This window comes from Chlorocebus sabaeus, chromosome 2 (genome assembly GCF_047675955.1).
Source record: "Chlorocebus sabaeus isolate Y175 chromosome 2, mChlSab1.0.hap1, whole genome shotgun sequence".
In the NCBI taxonomy this organism is placed as follows: domain Eukaryota; kingdom Metazoa; phylum Chordata; class Mammalia; order Primates; family Cercopithecidae; genus Chlorocebus; species Chlorocebus sabaeus.
In genome coordinates, this window is record NC_132905.1 from 77,093,212 (window position 1) to 77,116,092 (window position 22,881).

A 22,881-nucleotide genomic window follows, 5' to 3' on the forward strand; every position below is an offset into this window, starting at 1 on the left:
CCCTGATTTTTTCTGATTTCCACTTGTTTGGTAGATTTGCCTCCATTTTTTTATTTTGAGCCTATGGGTGTCATTATATGTGAGACTGGTCTCTTGCAGCATACCATTGAGTTTTGCCTTTTTATCCAGCTTACCATTCTGTGCTGTTTAAATGGAGCCATGTAGCTTGTTTACATTCAAGGTTAGCATTGATATGTGTGGTTTTGATCTTGTCATTGTGTTGTTAGCTGGTTACTATGCTGGTTTGTTTGTATTGTTGCTTTATTGTGTTACTGCTCTGTGTGTTTAAGTGTTTTTGTATTGGCCAGTAGCAGTCTTGTCTTTCTATATTTAGTGCTTTCAAGATCTCTTGTAAGGTAGGTCTGGTGGTAATAAATTCCCTCAACATTTGCTTACCTGAAAAGGATCTTACTTCCTCTTTGCTTAGGAAGCTTAGTTTGGCTTGATGTGAAGTTCTTGGCTGAGGATTTTTTTCCTTAAAAACGTTTAATATAGGCTCCCAATCTCTTCTTGCTTGTAGGGTTACAGCTGAGAGGTCTGCTGTTATCCTGATGGTGTTCCCTTTTTGCAGGTGACCTGCCCTTTCTCTCTAGCTGTCTTTATCATTCTGTCTTTCATTTCGACTTGGGAAAATCTGGTAATTCTGTGTCTTGGGGATGATCTTGTGTAGAATCTTGCAGGGGTTCTCTGTACTTACTGAGTTTGACTGTTGGCCTCTCTAGCAAGGTGAGGAAGTTTTCATAGATGATATCCTAAAATATGCTTTTTAAGTTATTTGCTTTCCCCTCATCCCTTTTAGGGATGCCACTGACTCATATATTTGGCCTCTTTATATGATTCTATATTTCTTGGAGGTTTTGTGTATTTCTTCTCATTCCTTTTTCTTTATTTTTGTCTGACTGTCTTATTTCAGAGAGCCAGGCTTCAAGTTCTAAGATTCTTTCCTCAGCGTGGTCTGTTCTGCTGTTAATATTTGTAATTGTGTTGTGAAATTCTTGTAGTATGTTTCTCAGCTCTGTCAGCTCTGTTAGGTTCTTATATATACTGGCTATATCATCTTTCAGCTTCTGTATCATTTTATTGTGATTTTTAGTTTCCTTGGATTGGGTTTTGCCACTCTTCTGAATCTCAATGATCTTCATTTCTATTTATATTCTGAATTCTATCATTTCAGCCAGCTCAACATGGTTAAGAACCCTTGTTGGAGAACTGGTGCAATCATCTGGAGGACATATGACACAATGACCATTTGAGTTACCAGTATTCTTGCATTGGTTATTTCTCATCTCTGCATGTAGGTGTTCCTTTAACTGTAGTGTAGATTGTTATAGTCAATAGACTTCTTTTCTGCATGTTTTCATGGAGCTAAGCCTTTGTGCAGGGTGTTTATTTGTAGCTGACTTTTTGTCTTTGGTTTCACCGAGGAGTATGTTAATGAGGTATTTTTGGTGTTGAAGCCTTGAGGTGTGATTGACCAGGTGGTACTTAGGTGTATTGGTCAGTTGATGGGCTCTTGCTGAGTCATGTGGCTTCCTTATATTTCCTCACAGTTGCAGCAATGCCCTTCTCAATACTCTGAAAGTGTAGGCTTCTCTCCCACTTGAGTGCTGGCTATAGAGCCCAGCTTGGCACTCCTGTACTGCCCACCATAGCTCTGGGGCAATCTGAGTTTATGTTCCTTCTACAACATGGAGACAGCAGAGGAAGAAATCTTAGTAGTGATTGCAGCCACAGTCTCCTTTTTAAAATGATGAATTTTTATCATGAATGTTTTTTAGTTTCCTCTTACCTCCCCAGATGCTCTATCTCTGACTCCTTTGCACATTGAGTCCTTTTCTGGGTCAATCTCAATCTTTGTCTCTCTTCTCTTCACAATGCTCTCCCCACTAGGAAATCTCTTTACACTTTCATGTAAAGCCTGAGTTAATACAGAGACTGCATAGAATTCACAATTTGTCTTTGTAGTACCGGCTTTCCTACTGAGCTCCAGACATGAATAATTAGGTGCCTGCTTGATTCCTCCACTGGTATGTCTCAGAAACATCCCATTTTCAACTTGTCCCAAAAAGTATCACAATCTCCAAGGCCTCCTATCACATATGTCTTGTTCTTTTTCAGTGTTCCAAACTTGTATCTAGTTCCAAAGTCAGAAACCTTTGAGTTACCTCTTATCCCTTCCCTTAATTCTCCAGATTCAACCCAACGCATCAATACATCATTTTTTTTCTTACAGTTGATCTAATAAATTCAACAGGATAATAGGATAATAACTTGACTGGGCATAATTAAAAAGAGAATTAGGGAATTTGAAGAAAATACAAGAATGTTTGTAGTGTACATAGAGAAATAGAGATTTTTTTTTTTTTTAAAGAAGGAAGAGTAAAAGATGTTAAAAGATGAGTAATATATTGAGGATTTTTTTTTTTTTTTTTTTTGAGACAGAGTCTTGCTCTGTTGCCCAGGTTGGAGTACAGTGGCATGTACAGTGGCATGATCTCAGCTCACTGCAACCTCCACCTCCTGGGTTCAAGCGATTCTCATGCCTCAGCCTCCTGAGTAGCTGTGACTATAGGTGCATGCCACCAAGCCCAGCTAACGTTTCTGTTTTTTGTTTTTGTTTTTTGTTTTTTGTTTTTTGTTTTTTGTTTTTAGTACAGATGGAGTTTCACCATGTTGGCCAGGATGGTCTCAATCTCCTGACCTCATGATCCACCCTCTTCAGCCTCCCAAAGTGCTGGGATTACAGGTGTGAGCCACCATACCAGGCCTTTTTTTTATACTTTAAGTTCTGGGATACATGTGCAGAAAGTGCAGGTTTATTACATAGGTATACATGTGCCATGGTGGTTTGCTGCACCTATCAACCTGTCATCTACATTAGGTATTTCTCCTAATGCTATCCCTCACCTAGGCCCCCACCCCTGACAGGCCCCAGTGTGTGATGTTCCCCTCCCTGTGTCCATGTGTTCTTGTTGTTCAACCCCCACTTATGAGTGAGAACATGCGGTGTTTGGTTTTCTGTTCTTGTGTTAGTTTGCTGAGAATGATGGTTTCCAGCTTAATCCATGTCCCTGCAAAGAATATGAACTGATCCTTTTTTATGGCTGCATAGTATTCCATGGTGTATATGTGCCACATTTTCTTCATCCAGTCTATCATTGATGGGCATTTTGGTTGGTTCCAAGTCTTTGCTATTATGAACAGTGCTGCAATAAACATACATGTGCATGTGTCTTTATAGAAGAATGATTTATAATCCTTTGGGTATATACCCAGTAATGGGATTGCTGGGTCAAATGGTATTTCTGGTTCTAGATCCCCAACGAATCACCACACTGTCTTCCACAATGGTTGAACTAATTTATACTCCCACCAACAGTGTGAAAGCATTCCTATTTCTCCACATCCTTTCCAGCATCTGTTGTTTCCTGACTTTTTAATTATCACCATTCTAACTGGCATGAGATAGTATCTCATTGTGGTTTTGATTTGCATTTCTCTAATGACCAGTGATGGTGAGCTTTTTTTCATATATTTGTTGGCCACATAAATGTCTTCTTTTGAGAAGTGTCTGTTCATATTCTTTGCCCAATTTTTGATGGGGTTGTTTGTTTTTTTCTTGCAAATTTGCTTAAGTTCCTTGTAGATTCTGGGTATTAGTCCTTTGTCAGATGGATAGATTGAAAAATTCTCTCCCATTCTGCAGGTTGTCTGTTCACTCTGATGATAGTTTCTTTTGCTGTGCAGAAGCTGTTTAGTTTAATTAGATCCCATTTATCAATTTTGGCTTTTGTTGCCTTTGCTTTTGGTATTTTAGTCTTGAAGTCTTTGCCTGTGCCTATGTCCTGAATGGTATTGCCTAGGTTTTCTTCTAGGGTTTTTATGGTTTTAGGGCTTATGTTTAAATCCTTAATCCATCTTGAGTTAATTTTTGTATACGTTTTAAGTAAGGGGTTCAGTTTTACTTTTCTGCATATGTCTAGCCAGTTTTCCCAACAGCATTTATTAAATAGGGAATCATTTCGCCATTGCTTGTTTTGTCAGATTTGTCAAAGATCAGATGGTTGTAGATGTGTGGCATTATTTCTGAGGCCTTTGTTCTGTTTTGTTGGTCTAAATATCTGTTTTGGTACAGTACCATGTTGTTTTGGTTACTGTAACCTTGTAGTATAGTTTGAAGTCAGGTAGCATGATGCCTCCAGCTTTGTTCATTTTGCTTAGGATTGTCTTGGCTATACCAGCTCTTTCTTGGTTCCATATGATATTTAAAGGTTTTTTCTAATTCTGTGAGCAAAGTCAATGGTAGTTTGATGGGGATGGCATTGAATCTATAAATTACTTTGGGCAATATGGCCATTTTTACAATATGGATTCTTCCTATCCATGAATATGGACTGTTTTTCCATTTGTTTGTGTCCTCTCTTATTTTCTTGAGCAGTGGTTTGTAGTTCTCCTTGAATAGGTCCTTCACATCTCTTTTAAGTTGTATTACTAGGTATTTTATTCTCTTTGTAGCAATTGTGAATGGGAGTTCACTCATGACTTGGCTGCCTGTTTGTCTATTATTGGTGTATAGGAATGCTTGTGATTTTTGGACGTTAATTTTGTATTCTGAGACTTTGCTGAAGTTGCTTATTAGCTTAAGGAGATTTAGGACTGAAATGATGGGGTTTTCTAAATATACAATCATGTCATCTGCAAACAGAGACAATCTGACTTCCTCTTTTCCTATTTGAATGCCCTTTATTTCTTTCTCTTGCCTGATTGCCCTAGCCAGAACTTCCAGTAGTATGTTGAATAAGAGTGGTGAGAGGACATCCTTGTCTTATGCTGGTTTTCAAAGGGAATGCCTTCAGCTTTTGTCCATTCAGTATGATATTGTCTGTGGGTTTGTCATAAATAACTCTTATTATTTTGAGGTATGTTTTGTCAATACCTAGTTTACTGAGAGTTTTATCATGAAGGGGTGTTGAATTTTATCGAAGGCCTTTTCTGCATCTATTGAGATAATCATGTGGCTTTTGTCATTGGTTCTGTTTATATAATGGATTACATTTATTGATTTGCATATGTTGAACTAGCCTTGCATCCCAGGGATAAAGCCGACTTGATCATGGTGAATAAGCTTTTTGATGTGCTGCTGGATTCGGTTTGCAGTATTTTATTGAGGATTACATCGATGTTCATCAGGAATACTGGCCTGAAATTTTCCTTTTTTGTTGTGTCTCTGCCAGGTTTTGGTATCAGGACGATGCTGGCCTCATAAAATAAGTTAGGGAGGAGTTGCTCTTTTTCTATTGTTTGGAATAGTTTTAGAAGGAATGGTACCAGCTCCTCTTTGTACCTCTGGCAGAATTTGGCTATGAATCCATCTGGTCCTGGGCCTTTTTTGGTTGGTAGGCTATTAATCACTGCCTAAATTTCAGAACTTGTTATTGGTCTATTCGGGGATTTGACTTCTTCCTGGTTTAGTCTTGGGAGGGTGTATGTGTCCAGGAATTTATACATTTCTTCTAGATTTTCTAGTTTATTTGCATAGGGGTGTTTATAGTATTCTCTGATGTTAGTTTGTATTTCTGTGGGATCAATGGTGATCTTCCCTTTATTATTTTTTATTATGTCCATTTGATTGTTCCTCTTTTTGTCTTTATTAGTCTGGCTAGAGGTCTATCTATTTTCTTAATCTTCAAAAAACTAACTCCTGGATTTGTTGATTTTTTGAAGGGTTTTTCATATCACTATCTCCTTCAGTTCTGCTCTGATCTTAGTTATTTATTGTCTTCTCCTAGATTTTAAATTGGTTTGCTCTTGCTTCTCTAGTTCTTTTAATTGTGAGGTTAGGGTGTCGATTTTAGATCTTTCCCACTTTCTTCTGTGGGCATTTAGTGCTATAAATTTCCATCTAAACTCTGCTTTAGCTGTGTCCCAGAGATTCTGGTACATTCTGTCTTTGTTCTCATTGGTTTCAAAGAACTTATTTATTTCTGCCTTAATTTTGTTATTTACCCCGTAGTCATTCAGGAGCAGGTTGTTCAGTTTCCATGTCATTGTGCAGTTTTGAGTGAGTTTCTTTATCCTGAGTTCTAATTTGATTGCACTGTGGTCTGAGAGAGTGTTTGTTATGATTTCTGTTCCTTTGCATTTGCTGAGGAGTGTTTTACTTCCAATTATGTGGTCAATTTTAGAATAAGTGCTATGTGGTGCTGAGAAGAATGTATATTCTGTTGCTTTGGGGTGGAGAGTTCTATAGACGTCTATTAGGTCCACTTGGTTCAGAGCTGAGTTCAAGTCCTGGATATCCTTGCTATTTTCTGTCTCGTTGATCTGTCTGATGTTGACAGTGGGGTGTTAAAGTCTTCCAGTATTATTGTGTGGGAGTCTAGGTCTCTTTATAGATCTCTAAGAACTTGCTTTATGAATCTGGGTACTCCTGTATTCGGTGTCTATATATTTAGGATAGTTAGCTCTTCTTATTGCATTGATCCTTTTACCATTATGTAATGCCCTTTTTTTGGTCTTTTTTGATCTTTGTTGGTTTAAAGTCTGTTTCATTAGAGACTAGGATAGTAACCCCTGCCTTTTTTTTTTTGCTTTCCATTTGCTTGGTAAATATTCCTCCCTCTCTTTATTTTGAGCCTATGTGTGTCTTTGCGTGTGAGATGGGTCTCCTGAATACAGCACACTGATGGGCTTGACTCTGTATCAGATTTGCAAAACTGTGTCTTTTAATTGGAGCATTCTGCCCGTTTACATTTAAGGTTAATATTGTCATGTGTGAATTTGATCCTGTCATTATGATGCTAGCTCGTTATTTTGCCCATTAGTTGATGCAGTTTCTTTATAGTGTCGATGGTTTTTACAATTTGGTAGGTTTTTACAGTGGCCGGTACTGGTTTTTCCTTTCCATATTTAGTGCTTTTTTCAAGAGCTATTGTAAGGCAGGCCTGGTGGTGATAAAATCTCTGAGCATTTGCTTGTGTGTAAATACTTTTATTTCTCCTTCGCTTATGAAGCTTAGTTTGGCTGGATATGCTATTCTGGGTTAAAAATTCTTTTCTTTAAGAATGTTGACTATTGGTCCCTACTCTCTTCTGGCTTGTAGGGTTTCTGCCAAGAGATTCACTGTTAGTCTGATGGGCTTCCCTTTGTGTGTAACCCGATCTTTCTCTCTGGCTGCCCTTAACATTTTTTCCTTTATTTCAACCTTGGTGAATCTGACGATTTTGTGTCTTGGGGTGCTCTTTCGATGCATATCTTTGTGGTGTTCTCTTTATTTCCTGAATTTGAATGTTGGCCTGTCTTGCTAGGTTGGGGAAGTTCTCCTGGATCCTGAAGAGTGCTTTCCAACTTGGTTCCATTCTCCCTGTCACTTTCAGGTACACCAATCAAACACAGGTTTGGTCTTTTCACATAGTCCCATATTTCTTGGAGGCTTTGTTCGTTGCTTTTCATTCTTTTTTCTCTAATCTTGTCTTCACACTTTATTTCATTAAGTTGATCTTCAATCTTTGATATCCTTTCTTCTGCTTGATTGATTCAGGTGTTGATACTTGTGTATGCTTCACGAAGTTCTCGTGCTGTGTTTTTCAGCTCCATCAGGTCATTTGTGTTCGTCTCTAAACGGGTTATTCTAGTGAGCTATTCCTCTAACCTTTTTTCAAGGTTCTTAGCTTCCTTGCATTGGGTTAGAGCATGCTCCTTTAGCTCAGTGCTGTTTGTTATTACCTACCTTCTGAGCCTACTTCTGTCAATTCATCAAACTCATTCTCCGTCCAGTTTTTTCCCCTTGCTGGCGAAGAGTTGTGATCCTTTGGAGGAAAAGAGGTGTCCTGGTTTTTGGAATTTTCAGCCTTTTTGTGCTGGTTTTTCCTCATTTTCATGGATTCATCTATCTTTGTTCTTTGATGTTGGTGACCTTCAGCTGGGGTTTTTGTGTGGACATCTTTTTTGGTGATGTTGATGCTATTCCTTTCTGTTTGTTAGTTTTCCTTCTAACAGTCAGGCCCCTCTGCTGCAGGTCTGCTGGAGTTTACCATTCCAGACCCTGTTTGCCTGGGTATCTCTAGCAGAGGCTGCAAAACAGCCTAGATTGCTGCCTGTTCCTTCCTTTGGAAGCTTCTTCCCAGAGGGTCACCTGCTGGATGCCAGCCAGAGCTCTCCTGTACGAGATGTCTGTCGACCCTTGCTGGGAGGTGTCTCCCAGTCAGGAGGCACGGGAATCAGGGACCCACTTGAGGAGGCAGTCTGTCCCTTAGCAGAGCTTGAGTGCTGTGCTGGGAGATCCGCTGCTCTCTTTGGAACTGGCAGGCAGAAACGTTTAAGTCTGCTGAGGCTGTACCCATAGCTGCCCCTTCCCCCAGGTGCTCTGTCCCAAGGAGATGGAAGTTTTATCTATTAGCCTCTGACTGGGGCTGCTGCCTTTCTTTCAGATGGCCTGCTCAGAGAGGAGAAATCTAGAGAGTAAGACATCAGTTTTCCAGTACATAATTCAAGGCTGCCATGTCCCTCACCTGGATCAATAGATTAGCTTCCTGCATCCTTTTGACCCTTTTCTAATTTCTTATCTGTACTGTAGCAAGGCTGGCATTTTGAATTTCAAGCCTCATCATATCATTATTCTTTAAAAATATTCAATGGTTTGTCATTTTATTGAGTAAAGTTCAAAAATTATTGTTCCAGAGAATCTAAGGTAAAGTTTTAATTTCTGGACCCTAATTTCTACACACCCATTTCACATCTGGCTTCTCTTCATTTAGCTATACAGGTGTTTTGTCATCTCCTTGGTCCAATCATATGCTTTCTGGCCATACAATCTGTTCTCTTTACTTGCCCCTCTCCCTCCCACCCCTCATTCTCAAGACACTATTCTCTTTCAGAGAATTTACCATAATTGGGATTTACTCATATAATCCTTTGATTATTGTCTGTGTCCACCTGCCAGATCAGAAATGCGAAGAAGTCTTAAAGGGCTTGTGTTTCTCTTTTCCTTCACTATTGCATCTCTGTTGTAGTAAAGTGCTGGCACATAACAGAAGCTCAACAAATGAAGGCATTGTCTCAACTAATGCTTCATATCAACACTACCTCGGAAGTATTTTAATTCCTCAATTTCCATGTGCAGCCGGAGAGGTTGATTTGATTCATCAACATGCCCAGGACTGTACAGCTAGTAGAAGGAAGAACTTGGAACTGAAAGCAGGTCATGCTGTTTTTACTCCACACTACATTTTAGACCTCCCTGTTTCTTAAGCTTGGGGGTGGATAACAGGAACCATGTGACTCTCCTACTCCACCCCCTCCTTTTTTTGTTATTAAATTGTACTGGAAAGTTGGGCTTTCAGTGATTGCATTTGTTTCTGAACATGCTTTTTTTTTGTTTTTGTTTTTTAGAAAAATGAACTGACTAGTTTTTTAGAATGAAATGTGATTAAGAGAAAATAATCTCTGATGGACCCATAACCAGGAACTCTGGATATTTTTGATTAAGTGGAAGAAAAATATAGACTTTGGCAATTGAGAAAATCTTCATTAATAAATAAAAGGATTGTTCCAGATATGCTACAAAATAAATACATTGAGAAGATGTGAAAAGCAAAATGGTTTAATGCACAGACAAAATTTTAGTGTCTCTATTGGTAATAATCAGAATAACTTGTTTGATTATGCCATTTTAATTTAGCTGGACCACAGAAAATGTTGGTATTTGGCCATTTGGGGCCATGAAACAACATTTTCTTTATTTCCCATCAGCCCATTGAAAAGAGGCTGACTTTGGTTGAATTTGCTGACAAGTGTGTTGGTTCTTCTTTCTTCCCCATTTCTATATGTTTATCTATCTTCCATGGGGAAGCTATGGACTAGTTGGAGGTAATCTGCTACTTGATCAAAAAGGATAAAGAAGTTCATGAAACTTCAATGACCTGTGTACTTATAACTCTCTTTTAGAGAAAATGGCCTGAAGCAGCAGCTTCTTGCAAACTTTTATATGACATTTACTCACATTGAGTGAAAACAGTGGGTTCAATGGATTGGACCAGAAATCAGGAGGTAAAGTGTACTAGTGAGAAACAGATGAGAAATAATGCAAATTCAGAGAGATGATCTCAGTTTCTGATTTTTCAGTTCCCAATATATTTATAAGAGGTCTGGGTGTATTTTATTTTTCACTTGTGAATATCTATGAAGTTGTCCTTTATAGTCTTCCAGTAAAAATATTTTTATTTGCCCTTATTTGGGAAAACTGTTTTCGTCACTGAATAAACCCTGACCAGCACAATAATTAAATGGGCGTAATGTCATGTATATAATATAAACTCTAAAGATAACAAAATACATCTACTTAAAAAGAAAAATGTTCTTTCTCTTGTGAAACTCAGGTTTCAGAATGGAAGTATATTTTATATTGGCCAATTGGACTGGCTGTGAAAGACCAGTAACCAAGCAAAAGTAGATGTTGCTTTAATGAGGTATAAACTATGTCTTGTTAAATAGGTCTTATCTTAGACAAGTAGTATAAATGTATACCCAAACATCATTCATTTGCAATACAGAGGCATTTAGAAGTGATTCACATGGATTTTTCCTTTTATTTTTGGAAAAGATTAAGCTTCTGCTGTGTATGGACCTGTGGCTACATTGTGAAATTTAGTTATGAAGCTATAAAATCAATTAGTCTAGACCTCAAATCTTATTTCCTATGAAAAGCCTCAGACTTGTAGCTGTATGAACAAATGTTTTTGGCTTTTTTTTTTTTTTTTTTTTTTTTTTTTTTTTTTTTTTGCGCTAGAACGGAGAGAACACACTGGAGATCACAAATGCATTTATTCTTTTTCACCAACTGTTTCATTGGCCTTAAAAAATACTGGGCTAAACTTAAGTGGTAAAGATCTGAAATAAAAAGATTAATCTTTATGTCTGAACAGCAAGAGGATTTTCATAGGTCTGTAATATCTTGCATTTCCTTATCTATGGATAAGGATATCTGGAATTGATCTACATTTTCTTTAGTAATGTTTTCTCTGTTTATTAAGAACAGATATCTTCATCTCCTTCATGCATTATCCTTTCTAACAGATGTCAGTAGGATCCAGAGCCATTTTGGAACTTTACCAAGGATTAAGGATGAGCACAGATCACATCAAGAGTCTGTAAGAAGATGGTATTTCTGATTTAGACCCATAAGGACAGTATCTCATAATTGTGAGCAAAGATTGCATTTGAAGGATTATGTTTCTTTTTCCTGACAAGTAAGATATTGCATACTATGGAATGTAAATTTTTATGGTGATTGGAGAGGAACTGAGCTCCTTTCTAGCTCAGTTCCTTTCTAGCTCAGTCCCTTTCCAATCACCATAAAAATGGAAGCACCAACCTTCAACAAAATATGCTGAGCTTGAGATTTTGCATAGTCTCTCATTTATTCCTTCTAGAATGAGTAAAGTGCATTAGGATTCGGAAGACTCCATTTGTTCTATTTGCTCCCCATTGCATATGACTTCATTAGGGCACTGGTAACACGTGTATATATACCTTCTAAATACCTGTGATGGCTAGTTGACTACATGTTGGGCAAAATGGGATAAGACAATATCATTTTAACATGCTTCAAGTACTATGTCAAGGCCTTACTATGTACTATTTCATTTTAATCCTAAAAAAAAAACCACTCAAAAGAAGGTGTGATTGGGTATATTTTTTAGATAGAGGCTAGAGTTCAGAGACATGAATCTGCCTGGCCCCCTCTGCACATACACAATTATTAGGTTAAGTAGATGTTTCAGGAGTCAAATCCGAGTTCATTTTGTTCCAAATCTGCTTCTCTTAATTAATATACTCTACTACTTCCAGATACAATTATTTACCTTTAAGAGACTGAAATTCTAATGATACCGGTAAACCTGTTAGTAATCAACCAAGCAGGTTACGATGAAAGATAGTATAGACTCTAAGAGGCTATAGAGAAGGCAACTAAGCTGGGTTGACAGGATGAGACATGGCATTCTGGAGAAGGTAACTGTGGTGAGGGAGTAACAGGCAACCCACCACGGTAATGGAAAGAAGCCATATTTCGGGCACCAGGCAGGGAGTGTGCACATGCTGCAAACAACACATCATTTTTGTAAAGTTGGGACCCAGAATGAAAATAGGGGAGTGATTGAGGATGAGAGTAAAGCGTAGGAGCCTTATCTGACATCATTTGCAGCACCCTTAACAGATTGGATTTTTCTCTAAATCAATGGGAAGATGTTGATGATTTTATGAATAAGAGTAATATGATTAAATCTGAATTTTAGAAATATCAATTTGGAGACTGTGTGCAGATCATATTTGGAAGTGACCAAGACTGGAGGCAGGCACACCAGAGTTTTCTGTTAAAAACTGGTCCATGCAAGAAAAGACGACTCCTGAAATAAGACAGTGATCATTAGGATGAAGAAGAAGAGAAGATTTGAGGAATACTTGGAAACAGAATTTTCTGAATTTACTGGTTGAATTGAATGTGAAGAGGAGACGAATAAAGAAGAAAACATTCTTAAAGATGATTACTCATTTTCTGTCTTGCCTGAGTGTTTGATCAAACGAGTGGCTATACAGGAGGAACAGTTTATTGTGAAAATGATGGGGTACCTCTACAGGACACCCAGAGAGGGAGGTTTAGAATTGTACATATGGATCTGGAGTTCTGCAGAGAGGTCCAAGCTAAAGATATGCTTCTGGAACTCATCAGCATAGAGGTGGTAGTTCAAGTCAGTAGAGAGGAAGAGACCTTTTAGGGACATTGTGAAGAAAGAGAAAGGAGAGGATGAGTAGAGAAGCTCCAACATTTAGAGGGTGGGTGGGGGAAAAGGAGCCTGTGAAAAGTATAGAATAGAATAAACCATGTAGATAGAAAGGAATCCAGGAATGATTACAGTCAATAAAACAAAGGGAGGTGAGAACGACCAGAAGGGATGAGGAGCAGCTTCACATTCGACAGAGAAGTGAAAAAGTCTGAAAATAATCTGGATTTAGCAACAGAATGACGATTGACTTAACATTTCTCTTCAGTTTAATAACTTTTGTTCCTCAAGCTCCTGATGGTGATAGGGCTTAGTGTGGTTAGGGTTGGCTCAGGAGAGAGGTGTAAATTCAGGGTTTGTACACCACTGCAATATTCACAAAAGAGGTGGTATGGTAGAATAGATTTTTTTTCACCTTGAAATAAAATTACAAAAATAAACCCTATTTAATGTCTTTCTCTGTTTGTGTACCCCACCCAAGGAAATCAAGGGATTTCTCGATTAGAAGGAATTGCCATAGGAGTAAGAATTTACTCCTTTCCACTTTCAGAGCCTCCTCTGAGCATAAACTGTACAGCAAACATTGGATGAATAATGTGTATTTTCAGTATCAGATGCTGTGGGTGTTCAAATTATGTGTTTGTATATCAGCTTTAAGAACATAACTTCTACCACTCAAACCAAGTTAGAATTGTGTTCTTGTGACACTGAGCAGTGAATCAGAAAGAGAAATTTTCAGTGCATGAGCTTGAGTCAGATAGGTCTGTGTTTGGACATCACCTCACACTTTCTAGGGGATCATGGGAAATTAATTTATTTTAGTTCCAATTTCTTTGTAAGTGAAGTGGGAATGATGATATCTGCCTTGTAAGGTTTTCATAAGTATTTAAGGAGATAATGTACATTCAGCCTTTAAACAGTTCTTTGCAAATAATCACTGCTCAATAAATGTTAACCAGTATTATTTTTATTCTAATTTTTAAAGTCAACCTTTCTTCTCTGCTTTGGGACACATCCTTGATTGCTGCTTTTCAGACATTGCTCCCACACCTTGCCACACTCCACTCTTCTTAGGGTCCTCAGTCTTTCCTTTTTAAATTCTTTCTTGTTACCAGTCATGCCCAGGGATCACTTGCCTTAAACAAATCAACGTTTTTCTTTGGATATTGACGCCTATTTAATAAACTTAGAGTTTATTTTTTCTTTTCATGATCAACTCTTACAATGAGTAGTCTACACTTGCTCTCAGTTTTTTCATTTCGTTTTATTTGTAAACTTTGAAATTAAATCTTAGCCTACTGGAACATAGACTCCTGAAATGGCTCATTGGTGACATATTGCTAGTGAAAATAAATGGCCTTTTAAAATCTTCCACCTCTTGGATCATTCAGCTGCATGTGATTTTCTTGAGAACCTCGTCTTTGAAAAACTTCCTACTCTTCTGTTATGTGTCACCACAACATCCTCAATCTTTTCTTCACGAGTCCCACTTTTCCCTCCCACACCGCAGTCATTGGAGTTTCTCAAGGATTAGTCCTTAGCTTTCTCTTCTCCTTTTCACACCAATACCTTCACAGATATTTATAGACTTAGAGTTTTTACCATGCTCTTGATGATGAAAAGCGTCACATCTACATCTGTGTTCTGAACTTTTAACTTGTACTCAACCTCTGTATCTCCAAATATGGGACCCCTAGAATTCCTGTCATTGTCTCATTGTCTTCAGTAGATAAGCTTGACTTTCACCCTTTTTTTGAGCTTGACGATTTTTCAGTCAACAAAGACTTCTACCCTTCAAAAAAATTATTTTTAGGTGGTACCATTTCAGATTAGGATCTGCCTTAAACTCTGTGAAAACCCTATCATCCCTAGCTTCTATGTGCTTTGAGGTCAGCACCCACATTTATATTTCTTGTGTGAAACTCAAGTACTTCACAATTAACTACTGTGTCCACTTTGAAAAAATGTCAGTGTTGTAAGTGAAAAACAAAAGATAGGTAAACATCAGATTAGAAATACTATTATACCCTACAGTGGTCTAATACTTATTTGGGAATTTGTATTGTCAGGCTAAAGTTTGTTTAATAATATTAATAGACATAATTAGAAGTGAGATTTAAGTGATTAAATATTGAGGATCATATAAAACAGACATACTAAACAAATGTTTTTTTCTTTTTTTTGGTTAATTACTTGCCATTTGAACTTAATATAATTTAATATGTTTCTCCATAACTCTGGTTAAGAAATGAATAGGAAATTTTCAATGGAAGTATTAAATGGGATATTTAGCAAACACTTTATGAGCCACAATTTGAAGAATGTTGTTATTTCTCAATTTAATTACTTTCATTAAAATCCAGTAAATTTGATTTGTGCAGTTAACTAGAAAAAAGTGCTTGGGTAGTAAATTCTGTGTTGAAGAAATATTTTGCTTTGTGTGGTATTGAGCAAAGCTTTCTTAAACTTTCATGTTTTTCATTTGAAAATATTCAGGCTAAATCTCAAACAAATGGTAGATTCGGTAAAGTCAAACAAAACACTTTTTGGAACAGATCCACACAAAAAGGAAGCAATTTTTCATAGATTTGAACAAAATGACTAAATTTCCCTTATTCCTACTTAGTGTACAGCTCAATCACAGTACATAGACTTGTTTTGTGTATTTTCTGGTTAAGAAATGACTTAAATTCTATTATGGATAGGGATACTTAGTAGGCCTCTTCTGGTGGTCAAATAATAATTTTGATACTATTTGGGGCTATATGTTAGTATACTGAAAGTCCAGTTTGAATTATTTTCAACAGCTGAGTCACCGCAGTGATTTTGCAAATGACTTTTATTTTTTTGCTTTGATTTCTCTATCACAATTCAAAGAAAGATTTTGATTAGACACTATACTAAATTATTTAATAATGAGAAAAATTTGAAGTCATTAACAAGAGAAAAGTTGAAAGCTAATAAAGTTTAGCAAAAATTTTGCCGAGAGAGATGAGGGCCAGATGTGACTGAGTTACAGCTGAGACAAGTCAACAGCATCAATGTTTTATCCCAGTCTATCCAAAAGAAATGTGTCTCCAAGATGCCATATTTCTGCCTCCAGGTATCTGTTTTATTTGATGTTTTGCTACTGTGCTTTCATTTCTTCACTCCTTTATTCTATCAAAAATATGTGTATTACAATTTGCAATTGTAAATATTTGGAACCAGCCCGAATGATATACCATGGAATACTACTCAGCAATGAAAAGGAATGAAATAATGGCATTTGCAGCAGCCTGGATGGAACTGGAGACTATTATTCTAACTAAAGTAACTCAGGAATGGAAGACCAAACATCATTGTTTTCACTCATATGTGGGAGCTAAACTATGAGGATGCAAAGGCATGAGAATGATACATTGGACTTTGGGGACTGAGGGGAGAAGGTAGGAGATGGCAAGGGATAAATGACTACATGTTGGGCACGATGTACCCTGCTTCGGTGATGGGTGCACCAAAATCTTAGAAATCACCACTAAAGAACTTATTCAAGTAACCAAACACCCTATGTTCCCCAAAAACCTATTTAAATAAAAGAAGACAAAAAAACCCCAAAATGAATTAATCATAAAAAACCCCAAAAACAAAAAACAAAAATATGTGTATTAAATACCAAATATGTGATCAGGTACCAATGATTGGCATTGCCTCTAAAACATGTGAAGTTACAGCCTTGACTCTTGCTAAGTTCTTCTCATTCATCTTTACCCACACCTTATTCCCAGACGGGAGTCACTTGCAAGAATCACAAGATGTTGAATGTGGGTTTTATACTTTGGGGATTGTGGGATTCGTGGAAGTTACAGTTGGGAAAATATGTATTTGGCTTTTGAACCCATTGTATTTCCTCTGTTGTCTCTATACTGGAAACACCAAGGAATTCAGTAAAAAGGGGTAAAACTTGGAAAGGCTGAAGCCCATTTTAAATAGATCAAGTCCTCCTAGAGTAGGGGAAGATGGCCACTGTGAATTACAAGACTAGGCTAATGATGCTGTGATATACATTTAAGTAGTAGTTGAGAAGTAGAAGGTGGGAGACCTAAAAGAAAGTTAGCATAACTCTGTGTTATTATTATTTTTCCTACTGTAATGAATCACCTAAGCTTCCTCTTTCAATTCATGGGGTAATCTCTAAATAACTACAGAAGTGGGCTTGTAGACAGGTTCATTCTTTTCAAGATATTTTTATTCCAGCTGTGCATTTTTTGATATTCTATCTCTCTACTCTCTCTCATTGTCCTTTACATTTACACTCTGCATATTTTAAAAGAGTGGTTCCTTTTCCTTGTAAATAATTAGATATCATAGAAGTTTCTACATAAGCACAAAATAAATAACGCAATGGTGTCCCTTTTATAGTTAGAGTTATAAGATTGTAGAGAAAAATGATTGGAAATAGGTTGATTCTATGAAGCTAGGAATAGAAAGAATAGAAGGGAAGAGGATTTGCATGGCACTTTTGTTTGATAGCTAAAATCCAAGTTATTTTCATAAGGGCTTGTCAGTCCTAAAGAATATTCTCTATCTAGAGAGGAAAGTCACTATTGCAGAAGAGATAACCTCATAGGGTGCATCCCCAGGGATTCTAGCTTCTTCAGGTTTCTCTGATCCAGTATAAGTTACACAACTTACAATCAGTGGGGAATTTCCTTATTTGAAGTCTTGTCACTTCGGTGGCTTTCTAAATAGAAATGAGAAAACCCAGAAGGGTTTTGAAAAAATTTTTTAGTTCTTCCTGGCAATTGCGTGTATATTTTTTTCTGTATGTTATTTGGATGTGAGGAGCTGTCATTATCTTAGGAACGAATATGAAACAGTCTCTGGGAAATGGAATTTGATTTTGATTCAACAACAGGAAAATTCTACTATTTTTCTCCAGTAGCTCCACAATAAAAGGTATGTTCAATATCATTGAGAAGAAAGTCTACAAATGTTGCTTTTTCTTACAAATATCCTTTGGGATAAGTATAGTGAAGGCAAAATGTGAGTAATTAAGGGTATAAAATTGACATGTGGTTTGGTTTTCTTGATATTAGAAAAATGTATACTGTGGATAGTCATCTAGAAGTTTACTTCAAATTTCCACTGCCTTTCTTACGTAGAAACAGATATAATATTCCTTTTCTAAAAAGTGAAAAAGGGAAGTGACAAAGAACAAATGTTTCACGGTTCATTGATTATAGGACCGAAAATAAGAAGACTATGTGTGTGGTATGTGTGTATGTAAAAGTGAACAAGAGAAAGAGACAGAGAAAGAGGTGTTTGAGGCAGAATGGAGATTTTTTGGTAAATAAAAAAGGGCTCATCTATACTTAAAACATAAAAGCTTAAAATAGTGCAAAGTAGAAAAGAATGGCTATAAGGGAATACTAAGAAGAGAGAAATTGGTGAGATAGGATAAATAGGATATTTTCCATAACAATTTTAAAATGTCATAACTATATTTTTATTTCCTAAGCTCAAAGCTCTGTGATTATATATAACTGACATGACTAGGTTCTGATCACAACTTTGAACTACAGCAATTTATTATTTAGATTTGATTTTTGTGTTTTTCTTTATCTAGCTACCAAGTTGCTCACATTGTTGATAAAAAGGATTTAGTAAAAGTAATGTAATTATTTATAATAATATTAGATCAATGAATCAGACTAGAATAATTCTCTAAAATGGTTTAAAGTCATTTAAATTAAATCTATTCAAACGTCTTTATTCCAATGGTACTTTTCTCAATATTGCATCTCTTTTCCCTTTTTCTTTATCATTTTAATTTAAATAATAAAAAATAGAGTGGTTAAAGGAACTGTGTCAAAATACTGGTAAATTTGAAACTGTTCTACTTATATCAGAAGTTTTATTAATACATTTGTGTTCCAATAGAAAAATCAATTTCCCTGGATAAATCTTTCTTTGGTTTATAAATTGTTAACTATTAGACCTCATTTCTGATGCTCATAAATATGTAACATATTAGCAAACTCAGACATCTCTTTTCTTCCTTCCTTGTTCAGTTAGCTGTAGAAGACAAAAAGAATGCTTTCATGCTCGCTGATTGCTGTCCTTCATTTTAGTATATATATAGACCTAGCATATGTTTTGAAGCTTCAGAATGTTTTCCAATGTAATATAAATAGCAAATTTAATTTTGAACCTATTGATATTTGGAATAAACATGTAGCACAATGTTTGACCCATAGTAGATAATCAATTAGTTTTGTGGAAAGGATGAAATCTTCAAGTTGACTATTCTAGAAAAATCAGCTAGCTGGAATTTGCTCCATGAAAATAGACTGCTTTCCTGAACTTATATAGTATTTTGCAATTTCCTGCTGTAATTATAACTATAGATGTGTCTGAACCAATCTATCACCAATTCAACAAAAATGCTTTAAAAATAGTCCTAGAATTATTCCTTTGGATAAGTAACTGATATACTAGTTTATATTTAAATGAAAAAATAATTCAGACGTATGAATTGAATGCTACCAAAGTGTACAAAATTATAAGTGAAAATAAAATACCTAACCTTAAAGCACATGGCTGTTGCTAAATTGGGAATGTAGACAAACTACTGTTGCTGTCGACAGTACTTGCCAAGGTCAGGTTCAATTAACGCCGAATGCCATGAACAGCGCATCAAAACCACCCACCTTCACAAAAAACACTTGTGGGCACCAGGAACCATGGGCACATATTCAAGAAGAGGCTAGTTAACTTAGAGAGAAGCAAAGGGACTCTCATATTTCCTCTTATTTCCATATTGTTTGTGATGAATAAAACCTTAATATTCATACATATCCAAATAATTCTAATAAACTGCTCAAAACGTACTTTTTAGATTATGAGAACACATGTAAAATGATTTTTTTTTCTGGAACATCAATTCCCTATGGTTTCAGGGAAGATAAATACTAAGTGTCTTAGAGATACAGTATGAAACCTCCTAGGTTTCGTGTTTGCCCCCAGTCGATGAATCTGTCTTTTCTAATAAGAAATGCTCCTAATATTCTTGTAGGTTATAGAATTTAAAGAGATTATAAAAATCACTCCTTCCTTCATTCTTTAAATCATTTACCAAATATGGAGAGTCTCTTAAGTTTATAGTGGGAGTAGAGAAATAAGAAAGACAGAAATAGCCTGTCTTCATGGGATGAAACATGAAAAAATTATTACACCTAAAAACTATGAAGAAAGAGCTATCATCAGTTCCAAAAGTTGAAAGGGACATTTCAGTTAGACAGGAGGAATAAGTTCAAGAGACCTATTGTATATCATGACTATAGTTAATAACAATATACTGTATACTTGAAAATTACTGAGTATGAGGTAATACATGTGTTAATTTGTTTGATTTAGCCATTCCACCATGTATACATAAAATTAAACCATCTTGTACACCATAAATATATAAAATTTTTATTTGTCAATTCAAAAGCAATTGGAAGAAACAAATGAGAAAAACAGAAGCACACAGCATGGTGGTTTGCTTTTTACTATGGTCTTTTTCATGTTCTTCTATGCACCTGTAATGCCCCCTTCAGGCATTCATGTTCCACTTTCTAGGCTGGGCTCAGGGAGCCATCTCTGCCTTTTTCTAGTGCCTTGTGCCTGTGTATGTACCTCTCTCATTGTCCTCACTATGCTATTAAAATCGATCTCTTTATAAGTCTGTTTCTATCAGTGAATTACACACTTCTTGAGGATGGTGACAGATATTATCTTTCAACCCTAGTCATAGTGATGCAATTGAAAAGTGGATGAGTTGATTTGCTGAAGGTTGAATTCTTGGCAGGAGGCATAATGAAGAAGAAAACTTGACTTCTCTGGAGACAGGAAGTCTGAATTCAACTCTGTGGCTACCACTTACAAGTTCATAGGAACTGAAAACAAGGACACCAAGTGAACTTGTGTAGCCACTTTCAACGCTGAGCTGTGGCAGATGCTTTTGGTACTTTGCATCTCTTCCTCTTGGCCCCTCTCTGATTTCAGCCACTGTGACAGTGGACAATCCCTCAGAGTTCAGAGACTCATCTCTTGCTGGTAGCTATCTTCTGTTTTCCTGGGATTTGGCTCAGGAAAGAGGACACTGGAAGAGGCAGGGATTTTTGTCCTGGGGCAATCATTAACCAAGGACAATGGGAAGCTGTTGGAGAAATTTTTCAGCCTCTTGTCTTTGGCTAGAAGTGGGAGAGGTGGAAGGGGACAACTCTGCAGGGCATTTGGTTTGCTCTTCAGAAGGCCCGACAGAAACAAACCCACATTTTAACACAGCCTTATGTTCCCTTTCCTTCTTCTCACTCTTCTAGTCATTTATTTCAGCTTCCTGGTATCTTTTTCCAAATAAACCACCTGCCCCCCAAATCCAAGTCCTTCTTTTAGCCTCTGCTATCGGGAAGACTCAAACCAAGACACCAGCCTAAGCTGCAGGGTTCTTAAGTGGTAACCTAATAAGGCCAGTACTTTTCTGTTTTGTTTCCACATAACACACAATATGATCTTCCTCCCAGCCTGTGCATGCATTTTCTCATTGATGGTTAGTTCCAGCCAAGGACAACTTGACTTTTTTTTTCTTTTTAATTGTCATTGTCTTAGAATATCTTCTCTCTATTTACTAGGCAAGATTTATGTAATTTTTGTATTTGTCTCATTTGTTGACAGGGATCCCTGAACAGAACACATGCACAAACTCATGCCATACCCTAAGGGACAAGGTGCCCCACATCTACTTGGAAATCTTCGGGATGCTCAATGGTAAATACTATAAGTTGCAAGATTTCAAAAATATTCAGGAAGAAGAAATTTGTGAGCCAGGTAGCTCCAAGTCATTCAGCCTTCTGAGGTTATGCTGTCCTTTCAAATACAAATTCAATAAATGAGCCCTTCCTCCACAAATTCAATAAGTGATGCAGTTGACTAACACCCTTTCTCGTATTCCCCTGAGGAAATGAGTGAAAAGAAGTGAGTACAAGATGCTCTTGGCTTATATATTCTCCCATTTGACAAACTTCCTAGTAGCCATTTCCTATTTCACTTTCTTTAGCTCTAGAGCTGTTATCCTCCTGGTACCTGTCTCCTGCCTATACCAATTCATTCCAAGCCAGAAAGGAGTACCTTTCCTTCAAAACCTTCTGTATAATCAACCCAGGGCTGTTACAGAAAACTTACTTTACCTGAAGTCTTGGTCATACAGCACAAGTAAGGAAACAACCTCAAATAGAATAAGTGAATCACCTTTCCTAAGTTCATCAGCCATTTCTGCAATAGGAGACTCACATTTTTTATGCTTTTTTTTTTTTTTTTTGTCTCCTGGCCTGCTACTATTTTTGTGGGTATGCTCTCTCATGCCACAGTCTTTTTTTCCCTTTTCTTCAAGTCCTTAAATTCACCTCCCACCCATTTCAGACAAAACCTTTTTACAACACACATTATTACTGCATGTGGAACTTACTGATCATTTGTTAAATGGAACAATTTAGCTATTTAACTTCCTTTGTGTCAACCTTCTCATTCCAGACTCTGCCCTAGACATTGCCTTTTGTAACAAAGTCCCAATAAAATGTTCTCTCAAACAAACTGCCGGTTTGGCAATGCACATTTAACAATCCAAGAATGGCAGAAACTTTGAAAATCACAGCTCTTCTTTAACTGTTTAAAGATAAAATTCTTAGGTGGTCTTGAGGTCGAAGCATTACTCATGACTGCTCTGTCAGGGGCTTTGTTAAAGGAAGCAGGACGGCGGCCGGGTTCTTTACCCCTTCTCGGGATATAAAATCTGCAGGTCAGAGTGGCCCCACCTGCCTCCTTCTCCTCCATAGTCAAACACAGCCTAGACTGCCTGATTTGGGGTGCAGTCCTACTGACAGCTCCCCTTTATGTCTCTGGTGAATTTCTCAGGTTTGCATCATGGTCAGGGACCAGAATAAAAGAAGGTGAACTGGGAAATTTTTAGGGTCAGAAAAGCAGTTTTAAACTCATACACACTTTATCAAAATCTTTTTTTTTTTTTTTGAGACAGAGTCTCACTCTGTCACCCAGGCTAGAGTGCAGTGGCACGATCTTG

General features: G+C 37.0%; 2 protein-coding genes across 21 annotated transcripts in view; both read left to right on the top strand.

Moving 5' to 3' along the window:
• MRPL39 (mitochondrial ribosomal protein L39) overlaps positions 1-22,881 on the top strand; it is a 238,959-nt gene that overhangs the window by 166,825 nt on the left and 49,253 nt on the right. For 8 of the 20 annotated variants that reach the window (XM_007966234.3, XM_073010171.1, XM_073010180.1 and 5 more), the window contains one exon: positions 21,480-21,572. The exons of 8 other annotated variants lie outside the window; for them this stretch is intronic. In XM_007966234.3, the coding sequence (XP_007964425.3) occupies positions 21,480-21,524 (45 nt within the window). In that variant the 3' untranslated portion in view covers positions 21,525-21,572. Of the gene's footprint in view, positions 1-21,479; positions 21,574-22,881 lie in introns of those variants that run through there. 4 more of the 20 variants (XR_012090643.1, XM_073010194.1, XM_073010174.1 and 1 more) reach the window with 1 other exon arrangement.
• LOC119618583 (putative uncharacterized protein encoded by LINC00158) lies at positions 10,800-13,296 on the top strand. Its single transcript, XM_037982829.2, has 2 exons — positions 10,800-11,147; positions 12,294-13,296. The coding sequence occupies exons 1-2, from the start codon at positions 11,010-11,012 to the stop codon at positions 12,411-12,413; spliced, it is 258 nt and encodes an 85-aa protein (XP_037838757.1). The 5' UTR covers positions 10,800-11,009; the 3' UTR covers positions 12,414-13,296.